We start from the raw sequence: 17,485 nt of genomic DNA on the forward strand, positions 1-17,485 counted from the left end.
TCTGACTTATTTTGTTGCACTTAGACACTTAGAACTTGCAAAGAGCCACATAGTGCTTTATGAATGGTACTTATCAACTTCCCTATGAGGTGGTTAGCAAGCTTCTCACTCCATTTCACAGGTAAGAAAACTAAGGCACAGAAGGCTTTACTTTGCTTGAGGTCACACAGCCTGTAAGTGGTAGAGCCAGGACTTTTACTTAGGCTGTCTGAATTCAGAGTATGCAATGTTACACTTTCTTTCTTATTAAGTTTTATAGTACATAACATATCTTATACAGCAATTATGCACACAGGCATCTGAAGGGTAAAGATAATCCCGCTATACAGCATAAAACATTTAACATGATCCCTGGCATACTACAAAGGCCTAATAAACATGTATTTCCTGTTTTCCTCCCTTCTTTTCTCCTTCTTTCTATTTTGGCTTTAAAGCAAAAGGGTTGATGGATTAAAAGAAGGAAGAGAAGTAGAGAGATAACAAAGAGGGAGAATAGAGACCAGACTTTGGAGCTGTCCCAAAGGCAAGAGTGACTTTGGAGTTCCCTATCCAAGGTCCTGCAGTTGGCACCACCTGAGCCTGTTTCCCCAGGACCATGAGCCAGGAGCATCATTAAATTGGAGCATCTGACACCCCAAGACCTTTATCAAATATCAAGCTTCCCAATGTATATTCAATTTCTGATCCTGGATGGCTTTGTCAGTAGAATATTAGAAAAATCATAAAACAGCAAGACAACTCCATGGAGCATGGCCATGTGTGTTCCAAAATGATGCTGCTGAACCACAGACAAATAGAACATTTGCCTTAACTGCACACAGTTTTGAAGGGAAGGCCAGGCAGACTGTCAAGGAAGCTATGGTTTCACATCTTGCTTCCTCCATGGAAACAAATGTCTTGGTCTAACAAATGTGGAAATCCAGGGAAATGCAAAGAAAAGGAGAGATGGGATAAAATGGAAAAGCAATATTGGCTGATAAATTCAAGGAGTGTAGGCAGTGGGGACCATCACCTCAGTGATCTGGAAAGTAAGCCCATAGGAAGAAGTCTTCATTGGTGATAAAATTTCATGGTTTGAATTGAGTGAAATATGACTAATTCTTTTTCAGAAGACCTCTCCCACAATATTCCACCCTTCCAAAGGGACTCAATAGACTGAGCCTACATGTCTAGGAAGGTGAACTACTCATTCATTTGTTCTCCAAAGTTTCATTCTCAACTTAAGGGGACTGAACCAGCTTGGTGTGGTTTTTAGTCTTAAATCTATCATCAGTGAACAAGTTGCCTGGTGTCTGTGAGCCTCAATATTCTCACACATATAACATGCCTCCTGGCAGAGTCCTTGTTAGGACTGAAGATACGTTTATTTCAGAATCACATAGTAATCAAACACATGATATTTACAAGAGACTCATGGGATTAAATCCTGGCTCTATTACTTACTAGTCGTGTGACCTTGAGTAAATAACTTAATCTCTCTGGGTTTCACTACTCTCATTCATAAAATGATGCACATAACGTACCCAATAGCAGTAATAGTATAATATATATAAGTTGCATAAAATTACATGTAAAAAGCACAATGCACGTAAATTGCTTACATGCATTTTACCTGTGCCTGCCTGATAGCAATTTCTGGATAAATAGTTGCTACTTATATTCCACAAATATTTATCAAGCATTTATGATTCACAGATACTGGTATTAGGAGATGGGGTGTGAAAACATGTAAGACATGGCTTTTGTCTTAAAGCATTTGTTAACAACAATCTGGAGAGGGGATGACATTAAGAGGATGACAAGAGTGGTATTTTTAAGTGCTTACTTTATGTCAGAGATTCTGTCAGGCACTTCGTATACATTATCTAACCCATAATAGCCCCAGGAGTGGGTACCACTCTGCTCAGATGCATTATAGTGACCTGATATGGAGATACAGGCACAAGCCATGTGCTCTGCCTTCACCCTTCCTCTGGCTGCTGTTTTAGACATAGGGTTGAGTGCTAATGTTCTGTTGTTGTTGGTTTGATGCAAGGATTCATAGCAAATGGGCAGACAGCCCAACAGGGCTCCGTTGAATCCTCAATTTGTGGAATGGGGCTGTGTAGCCACTGTTGTAAAGGAGACAAATGGATATAGTGTGAGGAAGGAGCTGGCTCTGAGACTACACAGTTTGCAGAATCTGTCCTGGTCACTTGAGTGATGTGGACATTGCCAAGACAGAGATGAGATGATTTGAGCATGCAGAGTCTAAAAAGATGGGCTAGACTCAAGGTCATACTGGGAAGAAGGGGCACCGGGAAGGAGGAGTTTGAGGGCTGGCTAGCCTTCAGGTCTAAACGTCCAGGCTCCTCCAATTCTCATGCCCTTGACATTATACTTCATCTTTATTTAGGATTCATAGATGTGTCACTCATGCTCAATGAGACTTTCTAGGTCAAAGCAAAAATATCTGTTCTCTATACTAAGGGGCAGCCTGATGCCATCCATTTAGTCTCTGTTAAGGACCCTGCAGACCAGTGATTAATTCTGAAGATAATGGAAATGAAGAAAAGCTGCTTGCACCAAGGCACCCCACCACCATGTGAAGAAGCTGTGAGTGAGCCCTGGAGAGGAGCTTGTTAAGTGTCCTGCCATTTCCTACCCATGTCTACCTTCTAGGTGGCTCAGTTTCCTCATCTGTAAAATGGGAATGAAAGTGCCCACCTCTCAAGGTTGGATGAAAAGTGAACTAACACAGGCAGGTGTGCAAGGTAAATGTAGCAGATGCTACCTACATTTCCAGTGACCTTGCCATTTCAAGGCAACAAACAAGAACAATGACCACTACTGCTATTGTTGTTGATGTTATCCCTTGGGATCTGGGTTCCACCAGAAGGGTTTTGGGCCCTGGGGCACAGGAAGGGAAGTCTTTAGGGAAAGTAATCAAGTCTGCTGGACAAGAGAGGCCCTCACTAGGAAGAAGAGCCATAGAGGCACACTGGTTAGGGGGGCTGTTTTGACTCACCTGCAATGGACCACTATGGGCCCAGCTTCTGGAGGGTTGAGGAACTTGACCTGGCGGATGAAGCCCAGGAGGCCCGTGGCATAGCAGGGGACACCGTGGTCAGGCCAGCTGGTGAAGTGGAAGAGCCGGAGCTCCCGGATCTCGTGGTAGCCTTTCTGAGGAGAGAAGGGGCCTTTGTTCCTCCAGCTGCTGCCTTCATCAAGGGGAGCTAGAGATGTAGCACTGAAGGCCCAGCCTTCCTGCTGTCCAGGGAGAACAAGGCCCTTGCAGGGTCGACAGCTGTGACTGCCAGCCTGACTCTGTGATGAGTTACATTTGAAAAATGTGAAACTATTAAACGTGAAGTGGGTAACGGGTTGCTATGTTGCAAGACTTCTCAGAGCCTTTAGTGTGCTGATGCATTCCAAGTCCTCTAAGAGACAACCAGTGTTTGCCCAGGGGTCCCTGTGACAAGGATTTCACTGAAGGTATATTCAGTAGGACAGATTAAAGAAATGATGGCAGTGAAGACCCAGTTCCACGTGTTTCCATAGAATATGAGGCCTTTCAGGGGCTGCAATCTGGGGTCTCCCAGTTTTCTTGGTTAGTGACTGTATACATGGCTTTTAAGTCTTAGAAAATTTAGCGAAATACTTTATTAATTAGATTCTTATTTAGTATTATAGGATGGGGAACAAAAAGCAGAGCTTCTCTAACTGGTGGAGGCAGTGGGTTCCCCTTCCCCTCCTCCTGTCTCACCCAGAGATACTCCCAGCCATTCATGGTTTTCCCACTCCCCACAGACAGGACCCATGTCTGAGTCTTGTCTCAGTCTTTGCTTACGCAGCTCACTCTGTTGACTTTTTTCTAACTTAGTGATCTCCTGCACATTTTTCGAGCTCATTGAACAGGAAAAGTCCATTTGATTGCTCATCCCATGCTAAACAATATTCACTAGGGGTTATTTGTGCCTAGATTTGTGTTGGCACTAGGAAGGAGGAAATAAAAGCCACAGTTCCTGCCCCTGGAATAGTTCATTGCCTGTTTGGGGAGCAAGAGTCCTACAGGGGCAATTCTACTGAAGTGCACATAACAGTTCAGCTAATGTGATCTGGGGATAGATGAAATCACAGAAGGCTTCCTTTGGAGGCAATACTTGATTTGAATCCTGAAACATATTAACAGTGAAACAATAGCTAACATTTGTTAAGCACTGGGGATGTCCCAGTCACTTCAATGTATTAATTCATTTAATCTTCAGACCATTCCTCATATTGTTACCTCCCAGTTATGGATAAGGAAACTGAGGCTTAGCAAGATTTAGTAACACAACTAGTAAGTTATAAAGTGATAATTTTCATTCTGGCTGTTTGGCAGCACAATTTGCACTTATCATCATGATGACACTGAAGAGTAAGTACTACCCAGCTGAAGACATGAAGGGGATTGAGGCAGAGGGGCATATAGCGAGCGCATAGGGACAGGACTCAGCAAACTGTTCTTCAGTCCTCCTCCCATTCTCAGCACTAACCAGACAAACAATGGATGGGGCTGGTTCCCACCTTGATCCTCTTCATGGGGACTGTGCACATGGACCTCAGTTGCACTGAGTATTGGCTGCCTTGACTTTATCTCCACTTGTCCTCTTTTCTAGACATGAGCCCTTCATTGTCAGGAGCTGGCTTTCTCTGGAAGCCATCTCTCAGTGGTGGTTAGTCAGTGGACTCATTGATGAGGTATCCCAAAAGTCTGGCTTTTGCCACAACGGGGATAACTATGGTACAATTTATGTCCTGGAGGTCCCCTGTGGAACAGACCCTGGATAGACTTACTGGATTCTGTGCCTTTGCTTGGCTGCCCTCTCTTGCATTTCTCCTGAGACTTCCCCAACACACCACATACATCAGAATCCTTGCCTCAGGCTCTGCCTCTAAGGAACCTTACCCAAGACACCATCCAAGGGCTTATTGTCTTCCATCTTCTCAGTGGAGGGAGCCCACCTACTTACTGACTTTTCCACCTGAGTCTGCAGACTTTAGGAGAATGGATGTTGAGTGGGGAGCCGCTGGGAACGAACAGTGCTCCTGTGCTAAGAATATCAGGACACATTCTGTGCTCCAGTCATCATGGGAGCCAGCTTTGTCCTCCCTAAGGACTTGTCCAATCTCCAATGGCATCTCTCAAAGCATTTAAGTCCCTAGTCTCTTTTGCATCTTTGGTCCTGGGGCCACATTAAAGTGGTTGCTTTTAGAAAATGGGTAAATACTGTGTAGTGAAAGAAGCAGAGGTCTTCAGGGACCAAGGTTTAAGTTCTAATTTTATCAACTTACACCTAGGCAACTTTAGACACCTGCATTTAGCTTTGTGCCTCAATGTCTTCACCTATTAAAAGGGGACAAAATAGTATCTGCTTCACTGGGTGTGGGGAAGATTAAATGATTTAATCTATGCAAAGCTCTTAGAGCACCTGGTTTAATCAGTGCTTAGTAAATGGCAATGGTTATAATACACACATACCTGACTTACAATGGTTCCAATTCATGATTTTTGGACTTTATGATGGTGCAAAAGAAATATGTGTCCAGGAGAAATCTTATTTTGAATTTTGATCTTTTCCTTGGCTAGTGATATGTGCTATAATATTCCTTGTGATAAGGCACGCTGGACTCCCACTCAGTGCACTATCATGAGGCTAAACAATACTCTGTGATATACTTGGGATCCTGTGTTGCTAAGCAATGACATTGAATGGGTTAGTTTTATTAAATGCATTTTCAAGTTACGATATTTTCAATTTACAATGGGTTTACTGGGATGTAACCCTATTATCAGTCAAAAAATAGCTGCCTGATAGAATAGCAATGACTATGTAATAGTTGAACCATACAGGTAAAATTATTATTTGGGATATTGTTCTTGCTCATCAATGTCTAGACCATTATCTCTCAACCTTGACACAACCAATATGTTGGACTGGATGATTCTTTGATATGGGGGCTGTGCTGTGCTGTGCATGCAAGTTATAGATTGGCACCTCTGGCCTCCACCCACTAGATGTCAGTAACAACCTGCCCCTTCCAAGTTGTTATGACCCCAAATGTCTCCAGACATTGACATATATCTTCTATAGGACCACAGGCCTAGGACATGTTGAGATCTTTTTCTCTTTCATGCTTTGCATGTTTTTTACCCTTTTGCTGGTGCTTTCTTGTTTTTATTCTTTGCTCCAAATTCCTCCTCTTCTGGGGAAGCTCTATCTGATTTCCCCATATTATTGCTCCCTTGTGGTTTTTTCACCATGTGTCATTCCCCTGAGTTGTCTGTTGAAGGCTGTTTGTTCCTTCTACTTTCTGTGGGATCCATTGTGGGAGGATTGAAGTCTGACCTGATTGCTGATCTGTCCTTGGTACTAAGTGTGGTGCTGTGCACAGATCAGACCTTTTTGGTCTCTACCTGTCTGAGTGAATAGACATGCCAGATGACTTGGTAGATAAGCTGCCCACAGCCAAGGGAATCTTACCTTCTGGACTGTGAAGGTGCGGATGACATATTCTGCCAGGGGCTCTGTTTCGATCAGGGTGACTTTAATGTCTCCATAGACTTCCGTGTCATCTGGCCAGTATCGTACACACTTCACCTGTGGCCCAGTGAAAAACAGGGAAAAGACAGAGACAAGGATGCATGAGCAGATGGCTGAGTGTGAGAAACTATCTCATTCGACTTTTCTATTTAAATAACCCAGGGGAGACTTTGGTGGCATTTCCATCCATGGGGTGCTCAAATGGCCAGGGATTGTCAAAGTGCATAGGGCCAAGGTCACTCCCAGAGGCATGAGGACCATAGAAATATGAGTAGTGCCTTTTCTGCAGAGCTCCTTGAGACTTTCCAATGCATTATCACACTGTGGTCAGACAACTAGGTGAGGTAGGTGGGTATTCCCATTTTGCAGATGAAAATTACACTCAAGTTTGGCAGTTTGTCCAAGGTAATATGGTCAGTTTTCTACTTTGGGCTGAGTTCCCTTTCTATTCTTATAAGGCTGGAACAGCTCAGTGCTATCAACTGAGCAAAGATGAGAATAAAAGGAGGGAAACAGTAAGGAGGTGGAAGCAGAAGTGGTCAGGAGAGGGTCATTTTTAAGAGGTGGTAATTGGGGACTGGAAGGAGAAAGGCTCTTAGTTGGGAAAAGGATGGAAGGTCTGGGCTCAACGGGAAGACTCGCAACTGCTCTCTGCCCTGGCTCTGGGTACCAAGTCTAAAAGCAAGCTATTCCCACATTTGACTCTAAGTCACATTCCGCAGAGGAGAAGAGATGGTTTTCCCCTTAAAAGAACAAAAGCATTATTACCATTCCGGGGGACGCCGCACGGCCTAGCGTGGCATTTCCCACAGTGTGTTCCGCTGGGTGCTAATAGGTGTTAGGTAAAAAACAAGAAACAAAAGAACAAACAAAAAAAAGGTTTTGTGGTCAAATGAGTTTGGGAAATGCTGATTCAACAAAGTTCAACAAGCTGCTTTGCTACAGGACTACTCAGCTCCTCGAATGTGCTAATGCTGTGTCTTAAGACTCTCCAAAAGGGACAGAGGATACAGCATTTCCCAAACTTATTTAACCATGGAACCCTCTTCTCACTAAATATCCTGCAGACTAGCATCCCATGGAACCCACTTAGGGAAACACTGATACAGGGCAACAGGGTTTGGAGGCAAATGGATTCATTGTTTAGTTCTAACACTGAGGAACTTCCAGAAAGTGCTGGAACTTCTTTGAGACTCAGTTTAATACTTACTCTAACACTGTTTACTAAGTGTCCTATGACTGATTTATGCCTTATTTACTCATCACTACAATCTTAAATATTATTATTATTATCCCCTTTTTACAGATGAGGATCTAAACATAGGGAAGTCAAGAAAGTTGCCCAAAGTGAACTGTTGGCAAGGCATAGAGCCAGGATACCAACCCAGGCTGCCTGAATGATAACCAGGAGCATTGCTTTTGTATGTTATTGTGAGATAAAATTAATGTATCATGTCTGGCACAGTGCATGCCTACTAGCAGGAGTTCCTCTGAGAGACTATTCTCCTCCAAAATCTAATTTAGACTCATGGTCTCTCATTAAGGGAATCTTTTTTATCAATGTGTTGCTGGCCAGGCTGGAATTTGCCTCTGAGTTCTTGAACTCCGGGCTAGCCTTTTTGTCCACAGTAGCTGGAAGCTGGGCCTGAGTCCCTGGGGACCAGTCTAAACAGAGGAATCATGAGAGTCAAGAGTTCAATTTTGTGCCTAGGTTTGACTGGGTGTCTTTAGGACAGTTGTTCCCTTCTTTGAGTCTGTGTCCTCATCTGTAAAACAGGGAAATGGGCCAGATAAGAGTAAAGGCAAGGATAAAGTTTCATCAGGCCCTTGCTCCCTATTAGGACAAGAGATGTCCACACTCTTGTATTGCATTATGACAGCCTAGCTTCCCCTTTCTTAGACTATGGCCAGGGAACTTTATCTTTATAGATCCCTTGATTCTTGCCAAGCAACACTTACCTGCCCACTCTTTAGTCAGTTCACATACATACAAGGAGGCCTGATGCTTGAATGCCTGCTGTTAAACTGTGCAGTCCACCCACCCACTGGCCACAGTTAACCAACTAGGCAAAAGCAAGCTGGGAAAAGCAGTCCCATTTCTAAGCCCTAGTTAAAGACAACTTAGGATAGAGTCTAAACAGAGCAGAGAGAGAAAGAGAGGAGGGGGGAGAGAGAGAGAGAGACCAAAGTCTGAGCTCTGAAGAACAGTAAAGTTTTGATGTCTAGGGAAGAAGACGGGTAACAAAGCATCAGATGCTGCGAGGAGGCAGATGAGAAGAAAGAAGTGACGGTTGGGTCTGTCAACATGAAGGATGTGGGTGACACTGACAATACTGCTGCCGGTGGAATGGAAAGAGTAGCTATGTTGGACTGGATAGAAGAGAACGGAGTGAAGAAACAGAGACTTCGTGTGCGTCTTTAGACTTTGGCAGAAAAATGGGGACAGAAAAATCGTTTTTGTTTTCCCATTTTGTCTTTTGATGGTGACAGGATGCTGCACGATGAAGGGAATAATCTAGTAATGAGGAAGAAACTTAGTTTTCAAGTGAGATGGAGGAAATGAGAAAATTCCTGGCCAGAATCTGAGATTCAGGGTACTAAGGTAAGCTTTGAAAGGGCTGAGATTCAATTTCTGTTGTATTGGGTTCAGCCATAAGAAATGGCTAATACTTGAACATTTTTGGTTGGCAAATCATCAATTTCTTATGGCTAAAGTTGACAACAGAGGGGAAGGATGAGAAGATGATTGTAGAGACAAGTAGAATTTAGCTTGTGATGTGATGATGAGGGAGGTCATGTCTGATGGCTTTAATTTCCTCTAAATATATGGGATGACATTATCAACAGAGAGTGAGGGTGGAGAAAAGGATGGGGACTTGAAGGGAAAGGACACTGCTTGAATGTGAAGTAGGAAGGATGCTGGCTCCTCCAGAGGCTGTTGGGAGGATGTGATGCTGACTAGGGAGGCACTTGGCCCAATTCAGGGAACAGAGGTACTCCAGAGCACATCTCTGGCATCCTCTGTTCAGGTGACGACAGGAGAGCCTTACCCTGCCCACCTCCACGAGGTTTGTAACCATGACGATGCTGGCAGAGTTTTCCTGCCAGATCATTCTCCAAAAGTCCTTTACTGTCTCCTGCATGGGACCTGCAAATGATAACAGGTATGGTTAGAGACTGAGGGCCAAGGTAGTAGTTAAGAGGTTGTCCCTTTTGGCTCCACATAGGTGGGCAAGAGTGATGCCAAATGATCCTTACTAGGCCACCAAGTAGCTGAGACTGAGGCTGGGGGCATGGGAGCCTCAGGGGGTCAAAATGGAGTATAGGTGAGAAAAACCATATTCCAAACTATTATGGCCAGCAGTGTCTTCTCCTGCTCTTGCCCCACACTGCTCAGCCCACCATCCCCCTTTCTCCTGGGATATTGCCTTATCTGGACTATATGTTATGTTGTATCCCAGGGAGTTTTCAAAAGACTGGGTTCCAGGATCTCAATGAGGGACAGGAAGGAAATTGGGGCAGGGGAGATGGAGGGAGTTGCTGTTGAGGGCAAAAGCAGTAGGTGCAAGATTTTGAGCTTGACAACTGCTAGAGGCTGAAAAGGAAAAAAAATCATAAAAAGGGGTTTAAAAAAAAAAGGACAAGGATCTGATAGCCCAAAGCAATTTCTAGGAAATTACCCTTTGAATGTCCTGGATCTTCATCATTTTTAAAATTACAAAAGTAATTCATTATTTGATATAAAAGTTTGAATAGTATTTTTCTACATTTATAGATATATGTAGGTGTTTACTGCACTAAGCATGTCTGTCATAAGCATTTTAATACCTTTAAAAATTCTTCTCCAGCATCATATTTTTCACAGTTGCAAAGTTTGCTACAATGTGGAGGTATACTTTTTATTCAGCAAATTTGCCTAATATTTATTGAGCATTTAAGTTTTTTCACTTTTTTCTATTATAGATAACATTGTGAAAGTATTTTATGTATGTTATTGTCAATATATATATATATATATATATATATATATATATATATGTTATAGTTATCTATATATGTTGACAGAATTTCTTCCCAGAAAGATTTGAAAGGTATGATTAACTTTAGGCCATCTGGCAACATACTGCCAAGTTACTTCCAAGGGCAGCTGACTGCATCTCTCTTATGGACACATACTCATTGAGGAGTTAAAGGCACCCTCAGCTCCAGCCTTGCTGAGTAGCACCTGCTAGTCTGCCCTGTCTGGTCCCCTTCCTCTTAGTGACATTTCCTAGCAACAGATAGTTCCTCCCACCCTCCCTCCTATAGCCGACCTTGTCACATTTCTTCTCTCCAGCCCTGCTCTCTTTGGTTTCCATGCCACCTGAAGCTCGTCCTTCTCTTCCAAGGAAGGGCCAGGGCTCTTTATTGGAAAGGAGCATTGGGTAACAGGTATAGGAGGAGAGGACAAGAAGTCTCGCAATGATTTCCCAGAAAGCCCTCTTCCCTGGTGCCCTTGAGGTCTCTAGGAAGCACCAGGTGGAGGGAGAGCTCTTACCTTGAGTTGCAATATAGTGCCGGGGCCGATGGTATCCCTGGATAGTAGGAGGAAAGCACAGTGAGGGGTCTACAGTAAAAGTCTGCAAACAGTACAATATTAATAAATATCTTCTCCCAGCTTGTCTTCCTCACAGGTGAAATACAAATAGCATCAACCATTTCCCAGACAAGTGGCAAAGATTAAACAAGATAATTCTTGTGAAGCACTTGGAAAGTCATTAAATGTTAGCTGTTATTATGGTTACTCGTGAGGTATCTGTACAGTTTTGCCTAGAAGCCAGTAACACTGGGAGCCAAAATTGAGTGAGCATTTCTTATGCTCATACACTCATAAACAGGGGAGAAAGAGTTTTCAGGCTTGCAGGAGACATCAGTCATGCCCAGGTTTTTCTTAAGCCATGACTGAATTCAGAACACTGTACAAGGCCCTAGGTGACTCCCAGAAGAGAAAACAGAAGAAAACAATTCCGTTGCTGATTCTTTGCATTAGTAACAATTAGAATAGAAAATGAGAAGGATACCACATTGCTTTCTCTGCCAACACATTTGGGCTTATAATGAAAGATCTTGCTACAGAGAGAACCTCATGGAAATGTGAACTTGGAGACCCCAGAAGCTACTCACTGATTTAAAGACCGGTTTCTGACTTCCATATGCATTACATGGAGCTCCCATGATCCCTGCTGGTCTCTAGTATGGTATTACCCTGCTGGCCCATAACTCTAGTCATTGTGGAAAAGATTGAAGGTGACCCTCTCTTTTGCCTGAATGTGGCATACATACATGGAGGGTCCCCTTTCTTGTTACAGAGAGGTACTATATCATAGTGAGTAAGAGCTTAAGTTTTAAATATTGACTGATCTGCATTTAGTTCAGAACATTGAATAAAATTCATGTTAAGTGGATGAATGAATGGATTAATTTTTTAAAAAACACAAATGCCAACTATGGAGTTTATGAATGGAGAAGTGTTCTGAAGTCCACCTAACCTTTATGGCTAAACAACTCTAGAAAAAATAAGACCTAAAGTTTGATGAGCCTTTCTTTGGTCATAAACATTGCCAAATAGCCTTTTTGTCCTATCAAATAGCTGAGATGTTGCAAAGCCTCTTTCTTTAGGAAATAAGCCAGATTTGCTACCTGAATGGCATTTTGTACAGTTGATGTGACAGCGCTGAAGTTCTGGATCCACTTGCTGATTCAAACACTAGTGTATTTGTACCCTGTACATTCTTCTACTTTAGGTTTTCACTTGTTCTTTCCAATTTCTGGTCATATTCAGAGTGATTGTTAGCAGTGACCCAAGGCAAAGGTTATGTGACCAGAATTGTCAGATTAACCACATAGACATCATCAGTGCCACTAAACTCAGCTTGAGTGGTGGTCCTAACTACTTAGTGAAGATATTTAGTTGACAAACTCTTCCTCTTAAGTCTGAAAATATTCCTACAGAGCCTAGCATTGTGTGAGACTCAGAGCAAACACCCAAAGCAAGCTATGGCAACACAATTGGAAAGTCAGTATAGTTTGGGATTGTGTGTACCATGAACTCTGCAACTGAACTGCCTGAGTTTGAATATTGGCTCTGTCCCTTCTAGGCCATGTAGTTCAGGGCAAGTTACTTGCCTCTTTGTGCCTCAGTTATTATTATTTCTCCTGTAAAATGAGTAAAAAAATTTAAATCATATCATTGTTCAAACTGAATGAGTCAACATAGAACAATTACTGTGTGCCCGCCATGATTCTAAGATTTGACATGTATGTCTTTGCTATTATTGTTATTGTTTACTTGTCAGGTATTTGTTAAGAGCTTACCATGACTAACTGGGCCTGCCATACTTTTAGAGGGGTGCCAGGATGCTCAGCCCTCCTCTTTGTTAGTATTGTAACTGAGCCTTCCCCTGAGAGTTAGGAAGAGCTACCTCTTCCTCCATGTCACAATGGCTAGGACTGTGGAAACTGGCCAGAAGAATTAGACTCAGGAGTTTTCTGGAGTAGGATTGTGAGCATAAAACAGTCCCCTAGGGCCTGAGACAATGTGGTTTCTCAAGCCTATCGTCTTCTGCCATCCCTATCATCACTTAGTTCCACAGCCTTCATCCTCTCTGGTTGGACCACAGCGTCAATTTCCTACTAATCTCTGTGGCTCCACTTTCACCTCATAGCCCATCTGCTTCCTGCCCCAGTGAGCTTTTCATTGAACATCTGAAGGAGTCATTTTCCCATTCATGAGTCTGCAGTGGCTCCCCATTGCTTGCGGGATAAAGCCCAAAATGCCTCAGCCTGGAGCTAAGCACCTATCTCTATTCTCATTTCTAACATCTCTTCCAGTTGTTCCTCTCCATCTGCTCCCAGAATCCCATGCGCCCTGTGTTCCAGCCTTACCAACCAGAAGTTCATATGCTACCTCCTCTGTGAAGCAGATGTAATTCTTTCTTCCTAAGAGACCCAGCAGGCCTTTGCATATGCCCAGTGAACACAGTGACATGTGATATGCTGAGTATTTTTATACTCTTCTCCACTAGGTCATGGTACAGAGCTGAGTGTAATTTTCAGCAAAGACTGGTTGGTGGAATATGTTTTTGAGGTGATGTTGGGGTACCTCCTGAATGCATGGACTGAAAAACCATAGACCCTGGAGAAACTGTGGCTTAAAAGATTTTATTATTCTTGAAAGTCAATAGGGCTGGGCATGATGGCTCACACCTGTAGTCCCACCTATATTGGAGGCATAGGGAGGAGGATTATAATCCAAGGCCAGCCTGAGCAAGAAGCATGAGACCATACCTGAAAAACAACTAATGGAAAAGGGGCTGGAGTGGTAGAGTACTTGCCTAGCAAGTACAAGACCTTGAGTTCAAAACCTAGCACTACCAAGAAAGTCAACGGGATAAAATTCTGAGTAAGAAATTCACATTTCAACTGAGAGTAGATGGCTGAGGTTGACTATTTTGTCCTTTCATTCATTGGTTCAGTTATTTGATATTCAATGAATAGTGTTAAGGGGGAACCTACGACTACATGCATAAGTGAAAATATGCAAGTGGGCCAGACGGACGTGAGCGTTGCTTTAGAGCAGTTTGCAGGCATCAACAAACTGGGATAAGAGCCACCATGGAGGAGATGTGGGTCTCTGTAGAGCACTCATGGGAATTGACTCAGCCATGAGGCCAGAGTAATGTTCTCTGAGGAGGTGGTAGTTTAATTGACTTCTTAATTAAGCCAAGTTTAGGCCTCTCAATGGTCCTGCCTTTCCCATTCTATGCCTCCAATGATCTGCTTAGTCTTCCCACTGCTGTCTCTATCACTCACAGGCTATTTGCTCTTTTTAGGAGCAGCAGTCACCTTTCTGTCCAGAGGTGCCAGCATTGACCATTCCTTGTGCCTTCCATGCCTATTCCTAGACAACAGAGTGCTTTGCTTTCTAACTCCCTCCGGCTTTCTACTGTCTTGCCAGTCACTACCCCAGATAGTCCTAGTCCTTCTCTGGCCACACTATCTGTTTCTCTTCCCTTCCCTTTTCTTTTCTTCAGGGTTGTCATCATCAGACAACACACAAGTCTGTATTCATTAACTTTCTTGTTGTCTGTCTCCCCCAGTGAATGGGGGTCCTCCAGGGCAGGATTGTACCTGGTTTACTCATGGCTGTGTCCCTAGCAACTAAGAAATCTGCCCGGCCCATCAGGCTTTATTAAAAACATATTGAAAGCATGCATGCTGTGTGCCTGTCTCTACACTGTCTCCACACTGCATCTGAGCAAAGAGACCCTCCCGAGCCTCCAGAAACCCACACAGTCCCCAAAGAGAAAACATTCAAACCACGAGACTCTTCAGCAAAAGAGATAAAAGGAAATGTACTGCTCAATTGGGTCTCCTCTGGGGATTTGCCAAGTGCTCATACTGAAAACTTCCTAACCTTAAAAGAACTTTGAGTTCATTTAAGTCCCACCTACACAGCACGCAGCTTGACTGCAAACCAGCACTGGGCCTGCCTCCATCTGTCTATGAGCAATGGGAAGGAGGTTTGCATCCAAAATGCATTTATCTCACTCTGCACTCCTGCATCTGTTACTTACTGGGGACCCAGATACGATATTTATTTCCAGGCTGGTAATTTATAACAGATTCAAGTGGCCAATACATTTTTGGGTGTGCAAACAAACCTGCCAGCCGATGGTTCAGACAGCAGCAGACCATGGCCTCAGGAGGCCCAGACAGGGTTGGTCCCATCCAGCTCATTATCCAAATGGAGTCATTTTAATGAACTGTCAAGATCCAATTGTGGAGATAGGATTCTAACTAGAGCAGTTAGCTCTTTGGAGAGCCGGGAAGGCTTCTGACTGGGTGCAGACCAAGGCAAAGAAGGAGCAGGGGTGTGTGTGTGTGTGTGTGTGTGTGTGTGTGTGTGTGTGTATGTGTGTGTATGCCAGGAACCTTCATGAGGTCCTCAAGAATTTGCTGAAGTATACAGTAGGCTAACAGTTAATGTGGTTCTGCTACTTCCCATCCCACAATGGTAACACTGTGCTTGGTGTCTTCTCTTTGATCCCCCACCACACCCACCCTACCTTCCCTCCCACACTCTGCTCTGTGCCATGGGATGCTGACCAGATGACGTGCACTGTGGGCTCCCATGCCCTCCTGCTTCTGGGTACTCTTAGCCAGCCAGGAGCAGAAGCAGAAGTTCAGAGGCCAGCAAGAAATTAGGGCATGTCCTTCTAGCATCCTCCTTACCAGGTCAGCAGAGGTTAGTCTGTCCCTATCAAGGCTACAGCTCTTGTTGGGCAGCACTCTCCTTGGAGAGACCCTTTCCCCTTACAACCACTCTTTCTGCTTGTCTAGTCTTGATGAGAGCTCTTTGCTGTTGCCAAGCCAAAGACTCTACACCCTATGTCCTTATTAAACTTTCCTTGGTCACTTCCTTTGAGTCTCTGTTTCCTTTTAGGACCCTGACAGGTACTTTACATCAGTTATCATATATTCATGGGCCTAGGTTATTACTCCATTTCACAGATATCAGAATAAGTAATTTGTCCACAATCACAAAGCTAGTCGCCAAAAAGGTCTAGATTCAACAGATCCAACAAGGACCAAATTCCTGACTATAGTCTCATTAGCCCTTGATCATAACCACTGAGATCCAGCTCAGGGTCCAACATTGCCTTTTAGGACAGCGTGTGGCACAGGCATTTGGCTTGGCTGCACAATCTACTTTATACAGAGAGCAAGAGGTGGTGTGGTGTGTTCTAACTGTGTGACCTTGGGCAATGCTCTTAACCTCCGCCCCTGCTTCCCTGTGTTTAAAGGCTTGCAAAAGGCCTTTTAATGATAGAGCATGATAGAAATGAGAGGTGTGATTAGCATCAGCATTGTAGAGATTAACTTGCATTTAAAGCAATTTCATTTGTTGCCTATACAACACCAATGTTTCTTGGTTCAGACTGTAGTCAGACACTCACTCAGCTGTGGATTGAGCATCAATCTAGGGAAGTGACTTTTCCTGGGGCTTTCTATTTAGATGACAAGTGCCAGATAGATACAGCAGCTCTGGCCTGCAAGACTCCATATGTGCTGTGGCCCTTAGGACCTTCACATCCACTTATACAAGATAAAGGAGAAGAGGAAGGAACCAATTGAGCCTGGACAACATGTGCTAACCAAGTCCGCACTGAATGCTAGCATGGAGTAGTTTCAGGGGTAGGTGAAGGGGAAGGAGAACAAGCACAGGATGGGTAGTCATTCAGCTCTGTTTCCTATTCTGGTTCTGCCACTGAGCAGTTGCATGGCTAGACAAGCTTTGCAATCTCTCCGAACTTCAGCTGCCCCATCTGAAAATGGGAGTGATAAGACCCATTGTGAAGGGGTACTAAGAAGTTTTGAGCCAGGCATAGTGGCTCACACCTGTAATCCCAGCTACCTGGGAGGCAGAGATCAAGAAGATTGCAGTTTGAGGTCAGTCTGGGCAAAAAGTTTGTGAGACACCCATTTCAACCAATAAAAGCTAGGTATGGTGGTTTGCACCTGTCATCCCAGCTATGCAGGATGTTAAAATTGGAGGTCCAGGCCAGCCCAGGCAAAAACTCAAGACCCTATTTAAAAAAATCACTAAAGCTAACAGGGCTGGGGACATAGCTTAAGTGGTAGAGCACTTGAGTTCAAATCCCATTACTGCCAAAGGAAAAAAAAAGTCTTGAGAGGGTCCAGGAGTGACTCATTAAAAGTCCATTGCTGTTGTTACTGCTTATGTAATTATTAGAGGCAGCAGGATTTGCAGGGGGGCAGGGAGAACACTCCTCATTAAAACTCCTGCTTCTCCTCCCTTGCCTCTTTGAGTGTGATTCTGGACATGTTACCCTAGCCTCAGCTTACTCATCTGGAAA

At 43.8% G+C, this 17,485-nt stretch overlaps 1 protein-coding gene across 11 annotated transcripts in view; it reads right to left on the reverse strand.

Moving 5' to 3' along the window:
* The window catches only part of Ptprt (protein tyrosine phosphatase receptor type T), a 1,025,960-nt gene that overhangs the window by 32,645 nt on the left and 975,830 nt on the right, over window positions 1-17,485 (reverse strand). For 7 of the 11 annotated variants that reach the window (XM_074074793.1, XM_074074790.1, XM_074074786.1 and 4 more), the window contains 5 exons: window positions 11,104-11,140; window positions 9,617-9,714; window positions 7,335-7,394; window positions 6,507-6,623; window positions 3,008-3,162 (listed from right to left, as the gene is read on the reverse strand). In XM_074074793.1, coding sequence (XP_073930894.1) covers window positions 3,008-3,162; window positions 6,507-6,623; window positions 7,335-7,394; window positions 9,617-9,714; window positions 11,104-11,140 — 467 coding nt within the window. The remainder of the gene's footprint in view (window positions 1-3,007; window positions 3,163-6,506; window positions 6,624-7,334; window positions 7,395-9,616; window positions 9,715-11,103; window positions 11,141-17,485) is intronic. The other 4 variants (XM_074074791.1, XM_074074788.1, XM_074074792.1 and 1 more) reach the window with 1 other exon arrangement.

This window comes from Castor canadensis, chromosome 5 (assembly GCF_047511655.1).
Source record: "Castor canadensis chromosome 5, mCasCan1.hap1v2, whole genome shotgun sequence".
NCBI lineage: Eukaryota > Metazoa > Chordata > Mammalia > Rodentia > Castoridae > Castor > Castor canadensis.